This window comes from Athene cunicularia (assembly GCF_003259725.1).
Source record: "Athene cunicularia isolate RWA chromosome 14 unlocalized genomic scaffold, athCun1 chr14_part1, whole genome shotgun sequence".
Classification (NCBI taxonomy): Eukaryota; Metazoa; Chordata; class Aves; order Strigiformes; family Strigidae; genus Athene; species Athene cunicularia.
In genome coordinates, this window is record NW_020799118.1 from 14,049,242 (window position 1) to 14,055,933 (window position 6,692).

Genomic DNA, 6,692 nt, shown 5'->3' on the forward strand with positions numbered 1-6,692 from the left:
CCCCCGCCCCGCCGCACCCCAAAACCGCGGCCCAGGCGCCCCGAGTCACAAAATCACACTGCAAGGCTCAGGACAGGTCCCGGACACGGATGGGGGTCACGCTGGACCCCGCTGGAGCCCCAGTGTCGGCCTCCAGCCCACTCGATCCCAAAGCCCACCAAAAGTGGGAGGCAGGCAGGCACAGGACTGTGCCCTGCTCCCTTCCCAGCCAGTTCGGGGTGACTGTGGTCCCCTAAATGCCACTTGGGGAGGAGGGAATGGCGCTGGGCAGCAGGAAAGCAAGCACTGAACGTGCTTCATTCTTTCAAAATAAAATACAGTTGTAGCAAGCCTTGAATAAATCCCCAGAGGATTCCCCAAAATGCCACCTGCTGCCCCCCAAGATTAGATACAAAAACGCTTACAGTTGCTCGTCTTCAGTCGCTAGCACAAAAAAAATAAAACAATAGTGAGATAAGGATTCCCCCTCTTCCAGGCCACCCCACCGATGCTCGGTTTCCAGCTGTTATTTATTTGCTCATTTGTCAAAGAACCATCAGTACAGTCACGCTCCAGTGTAGCAGCACAAGTTCAGGAGGCAGTAAAGTTTCAGGTACCACTTTTCTTTCTGACCTACATAAAATTTACCTTTTAAAAGCAAATAAAGAAACGGTGCTACGCCAAACCCCGCTCACACACCGCCACTCAGCATGATGGTTGGAACAGCAACGTTAGAGCAGTGACACCCAGGCAGTTACGGACTCCAGCGTGGCGTTACTCACCAACATGCACAGGGAAGAGGGGGAGAAACTGGAACCAAAATCGAGTTTTGTTAGTTCCAGATGCAAAGCGTTTCTTTGAAAATCTCTTGTACTTGAGCAGATCTGCAGTATGCAGCCGAGACCAAGAAAGAAGGAAGAAAATGTAATTAGGAGGAAGATGCATTAAAGATGCAGATGCCAAGCCCGCAAGGCTGGGTCCTACCACTCATCTTTTGTTTAAAGACACTGAACTGGAGGGTGGGAAGAGCGGGAGGGGGTTGACCCACCCACTGAAAAACTGGATGTATTTTCCCCCAAAGTTTATCCTACTAATCCACTTCGACAAGCTGTCAGAAAAGTTGCCTGAGGGGATATTCCTTCCCTGCAGTTTTCAAGCTGGGGTCACGCAGCCCCTAGTCCAAGAACAGAAACAGCTTTTAAGCCCCGTGGACCAACCAAGACAAAGAAACGTGCCACACTAATGTGGCTTCTCAGGGGTCCGAGATCTGAGCCCTGTTTAATGTGGCAACGCCTGGACCCCCTCACCATTTAGAATGTCACCTCTGTGGCCTCTCTAGCCAGGCTGGACCTGACACAAGGCTGCAGGGTGATTAATCCAAGCAGCACACAGCGTCTGCTCCAAGACAGGCCTGTTAAACCGGAGTCTCCCAGGCCCAGCACGGCTGCTGCTGGTGATCCCCAGGACTGTTGCTTTCACTGGGGACCAGCACCCAGCTAATAACTCCACATTACTCCCAGCAAGGTACAAAGCAGCTGCTCTGGCTACCGGCAGCAAGGCCTCTGCAGGAGGAGCCTCACCGCTGCTCACCTGTTAGACACGCACTTAGGCACTAGGTAAGTGGTTTTTTCTCAGGATTTTGAGCCAGCAGACAAATCCCTTCTTCATTTGTGTGGTACTAATACAACACGCAGATCACACTTAAGAGCAGTAAGCAGGTTCATGCAAACAGGCTTAAGTTAAAGTGACAGGGTAAAAGGAACAGTGCAATCTCTAAGCCAGCATGCTGCCTGGAGAACTTACTGCAGGCCACGACTGGGAATGTCAGAGAGAAAAGCTGGACAGTCCCCATGTGCTATTCCCAGACCCGTGTATTTCACAAACTCAGCCCTGAGCTGGCGGTGGCAGAGCAGGTCTGACACCCAGAACCGGGTTTAGCAGAGCCACAAGCAACAGACTCAGAATTGTTTAAGTAGCAGCACAGAAGAAAAGTTCAAATCTTCAGCTGGCAGTGTAGCTACTGCATTTTGTCTCTGTTGTAAATGAAGACATCTCAGGCCACAGTCCCACTGTCTGCATTCGCATCAGGCTCCTACAAAAATAACAGGTGCTTTTTCCTAGACCTCAAGGTTTGACCTTTCCCCAGCCCAGACTCTGAGCCACGTACCACTACTTGTAAAATGATCTGCATGTGACACACGTGACAGTTTGAGAGCCAGCAATAGAAGGATAAATATTCTTCATCATAATATAAATATGCTGTAAAACATCTTGACAAGGGCAAAGTGCTTTTTTTTCCTTAATTAAAACAAAATAAAAACCTAAATATGACTGTCTCAACCACAACAGAAGATTCAACTCCTAAAACATCTGAATAGTCTAAATTACACTTAAACTGACATTAAAGTGATCCAGGCAGGGTGCTCAGTCCTTTGGGACACGGAAATTATCCTTCTCCTTCCTGATGGCCCCCATTGTTCGGATGGGGTCGGTCTCCCCAGCATGCTGCTGAACCGTCTTCTCCCTGCCAGGAGGGAACACCAGGGACAGCAAATGCAAAGACTGCCAGAAAAAATCTCCTGTATGAAGTCACCACTCTCACGTTTCGCCTGCACCAAGGGGAAATGTTGCACTTAAAGATCAAAGACTCAGGGCTTTGGCACAGGCTTATCAGCTCCCTTGGTTTAAACACTCATCGGCAAGAGGAAATTGCAAACACTCTTATGCCTCGAACAGCATCTTTTGCTGTGCCCGTCTGCCAAACTCTGCTTGATGAAGGAACATAATCACACAACGAAGCTTGTTCTGTCTCCTGAGCCAGGGACTTCAGCACTGACAGAGATGTTCACCAGAACCCTTCAAATTTCACTGCAGCAAGCTCCTGCCAGGACAGCCAGTATTTTTTAAGGAGGGTCTCAGGAGCATCAGAACAGGAATAGGTGAGGCAGAAGAGCAATTCCCACTTAGGGATCCCTCTTTCTTTGGAGAACTCCCTCTTCCCACAGCCCCCCTCCCAGCACAAGGACCATCCCCACAGCCACATCTCCATACCTCACTCGCATAAAGGGGTTGTACGTGAACTCCTCTGCGATGGTGGAGGGTATGGTTGGCTCACCACTGTCATATTTTGCCTGTAACAAGGGGGAGATCTCTGCTTAACAAGGCATTTTTTGGTAAACAAGAAATGTTCTGTACATTAACCACGTAGGGTTGGTGGTGCACCCAACAGCCTGAGCTGCTCTCCTCAGGCCAGGCCCTGCCCAGGGCCTTGCACACAGCCGGTCAGGCAAGCACTGAGCTACACACAGAGAGACCTGGACAGAGCTGACCCTCCCAGATGCGGGCATCAGTCTGTAATTATACCAAGGAGTTTCCAGGGAGGCTCCCATCTCCACTAGACAGCAAACCATCTTCTCTGGGCTGCACACAGACCCTGCTCCCCAACACATCACTCCCCTGGACGCACAACAGCTCCTGTCTCTTATCTCCCTTTCCTCAGCCTCTCTTTCTCCCCAGCATTGTCTTCTCTACCTCCTCAGAGAGGCTCTGACTCCATGAAAGCATCAAGCCTAGGGGAAGGATGCACCAGCTTACCTTGGCCCAAGCCAGCTTTTCCTGGATAGTGACGTTATTGGGTTCAACATGTCGAGCGAACTTGAGATTGTTGATGGTGTATTCGTGACCGCAGTAAACTCTCTAGGAAGAGGAAGGAAGAGTGACACCGGGTAACTCTGCAGGTACGAAGGGGGAGCTCCAGGTACCACCATCAGGTTATGGCACAGCAGGAACAATGGAGTCAGCCCTCCAGAACACACAACACTCTCCACTGGAGATGTGCACTAAAGAAGGGCCTGGAGTTATCAGCCGGTATCATCTGCCAATTTAATGATGAGCCTGATGAAAGAGCCCAGGCATCCCAGCTCGTTAAGTCTTTCTTTTAATAAGCAGGCCCTACTCTTTCCCCACAAAGCACAGAAGTATTTGGGGTAGGCATTTCCTTCCCAGAAGACATCAGCTATTCAGCATTAAAGACAATTCCTGGTGTAAGCATTCATTCTTCCAACACATGAGAAATTCTCTCTCTGAACAATTCTTAGGAAGACTGTTTTTTTGATGTCTCTCATAGTTTCTGGCCGGTTAATTTATGAGCACAAAAGGAGAGGTTCATACCGTTTTGGGGTCCAAGCTGCCCAAAATCTCAATCAGTGCTCTGTACATTTCCTCTGGGGTTCCCTCGAAGAATTTCCCACACCCAGCCACAAACAGCGTGTCACCTGCAAGGGAGGCGTGACACACCATCAGGACCAGACAAGGCTCCTCACAGATCGTGAGCACAGGGTCCCCAAAGGCCCAGCCCTGCCCTTGCTGTCCTCGACGCAGCTCAGCAGGAGGCACAGGCAGAGCCGGGTTATGCTGCTGCCCCACACAGGCTCAGTCCTAGATAAACCCATGCAAACGCAGCTTCTAAACACAGGAAACCCCACGGCCTCACCAGGAAAACCATGCCAGCACTTCCCTACCTGTGGGCAGCCCGCTGTCCCTGCTTGTCCCTTCTAGAGTGGACAAGGAACACTTGTTCTCTTTGCTAGGAAGCTAAACAAAGAGGAGTCACCTCCGTGTTTTCTTCCCAGTGCTCTCTAAAATCTCACTTGAGCCATTACTTCTTCCATGCAGCAGCTGGTGCAAGCTCTGGAGAATGCCCATCAGGAGAGGGATGACATGGCAGTCTGGGGAGACTGGGCACTGTTTCAGGGAAGGGGGAAGCCTACTCTCCAAAACAGGATCCAGAACCTGGCTACCAGCCCTCTCTTACCCCCCTATTTTCTCTCAGTTTTGTTACAGACATGAGTACAGATCTGTGGAAAAGCAACAGGTTTTGGAATCAGCCACAGTTTGGCCTGAGACAGTAAACCAACAGCTCGTGTTTCCAGGAGGAAACTGCTGTAGATGTAGGACTCATCCAGGGCTCGTTCTCGGTGTTGCTTGTAGGGTGTCCAGCAATAGTTTACAAACCCAGAGGGGTTTCACCAGTTTAATCTACAATTGCTACTGGGTAGCACTTGATAAGGGGGCAAGACGTGGATGTTAACCACTGGCAGAAGGGATGAATGCACATCCAGAGTCAGGAGCACACAGGCAGAGGGGTAGCTTAGTTCTTTGCAACAAAGACTGCCAGCAATGTAACCTCCCAACTCCTCACCTGTAAAAACAGCAGGTGGCTCGGAGCTATTTGGCTTAGTCACATAATAACAGATGTGTCCAGAAGTGTGACACGGCGTACAGAGGCATTTCACATTAAGAGATCCCACCTGAGAAGAAGGCAGAAGACTAGAGCTTAAGCTTCTGGTTGCTAGCATTTGCATGGTTAGAAAAAAATTGCAACTATCACAACAGTCTAGTAGTGCTACAGGCAAATTCTCACATAGCTGGCCAGTAAACATCAGCTCTGCTCCTGGGAGAGTCCAGCAAGAGTTTTATGGCAGGGATTTGGAAAGGAGCTGTTTCCGCCTAGAAGGTGTTGTGACAAAGAGAACTACCAGATTTTTTCATTTACATGCAGAGTGACTCGGTGTCTGTTTGGCAGCAGGAGGAAACAGATCCAGAGCAACACAAAATCCTAAACAAAGTTAATCGAGTGTAAAAAGATCCAAACAAAAATGAAGCTGACGGGAAGAAGTGGACGACACTCACAAAAAGGGAAGGATTAAACACGTTCATGAGGCCAAGGGGGTGCTTCCCCCACAGCCCCAATCTGCACACCTTCCCATGTATTTCCATGTTCCCTTCTTTGCTGCTGTCCCCCTGCAAAGGTGGGCTAGCAGTGACATTCATGCCAGCCTGCCCATTTCACAGCAGTTTATGTCAGCTGCCAGCTCATCTGTAAACAAACAGCCAGGCTCCAACAAGGTTTGCTGCTTTAGCTCTGGGAAAGCAATGCGGGCAGCTAGTACTGCTGGCCCACTTTCTATTCACCCTGTATTCCAGCCTTCACTCAGAGAGGAGCACTTGTGTTTGTTGGGTCTTAACTCGGCTCCAGGCAGAGCACAAGCCCTGTCCTTTCACACGTCTGTTCTACCAGCCCAGATAAGGTCGTTGTCAAGGAGCACCCACACACCAGCACGCTCCAGGCAACATCGGTGTCGGAGCCACGTCAATGTTCTCATCAGTGAAGTATCACCAAACAAAACAAAATAGAGGGGTTATGGTTCATCAGGCTGGAAAAGGGCAAAAGCTGTACTTAAACTATCACCTACATCCAAGGGATGGTAGAAGAGCTGTGACCACAGTATTAACTCAAGTTGGACCACACTGGCCCATCTCTAAGGCTGCAACACAAAGGGGAGATGCCCCCAGCTGAGTCCTGCAGCTCACTCCCTTTACCTTGAGTGATGTAAGGTGAGACACTTTCTGCGTCAGCGCTCCGACTCTGCTGTCTCCCCCATACACGCGCAACCCCGACTCCATCTTTACGAGCTTCTCATTTCCTCCAGCATGGTCCCTGAAAGGCCAGAAGAGTGGATTTGTGCAGGGATAGAGACAAATTTATCATAACTCATACTGCAATGGCAACCTCCCGGTGACCATTTCTAATCAGCTGTTCTCCCACTATCTACACTGTCCTCATATCAAAGGATATGCTGCATCAACACGAGTGGAGACAATTTCTCCAGTAACTGGGCCAGTGAGGGAGGGAATAACCCCCCCCCCCCCCC

General features: G+C 49.9%; 1 protein-coding gene across 3 annotated transcripts in view; it reads right to left on the reverse strand.

Moving 5' to 3' along the window:
- HAGH (hydroxyacylglutathione hydrolase) overlaps window positions 1-6,692 on the reverse strand; it is a 15,959-nt gene that overhangs the window by 3,789 nt on the left and 5,478 nt on the right. For 2 of the 3 annotated variants that reach the window (XM_026858628.1, XM_026858627.1), the window contains 6 exons: window positions 6,361-6,478; window positions 5,180-5,288; window positions 4,150-4,253; window positions 3,574-3,675; window positions 3,031-3,110; window positions 492-2,503 (listed from right to left, as the gene is read on the reverse strand). The exons of the other annotated variant lie outside the window; for it this stretch is intronic. In XM_026858628.1, the coding sequence (XP_026714429.1) occupies window positions 2,404-2,503; window positions 3,031-3,110; window positions 3,574-3,675; window positions 4,150-4,253; window positions 5,180-5,288; window positions 6,361-6,478 (613 nt within the window). In that variant the 3' untranslated portion in view covers window positions 492-2,403. Of the gene's footprint in view, window positions 1-491; window positions 2,504-3,030; window positions 3,111-3,573; window positions 3,676-4,149; window positions 4,254-5,179; window positions 5,289-6,360; window positions 6,479-6,692 lie in introns of those variants that run through there. 3 annotated transcript variants of the gene reach the window in all.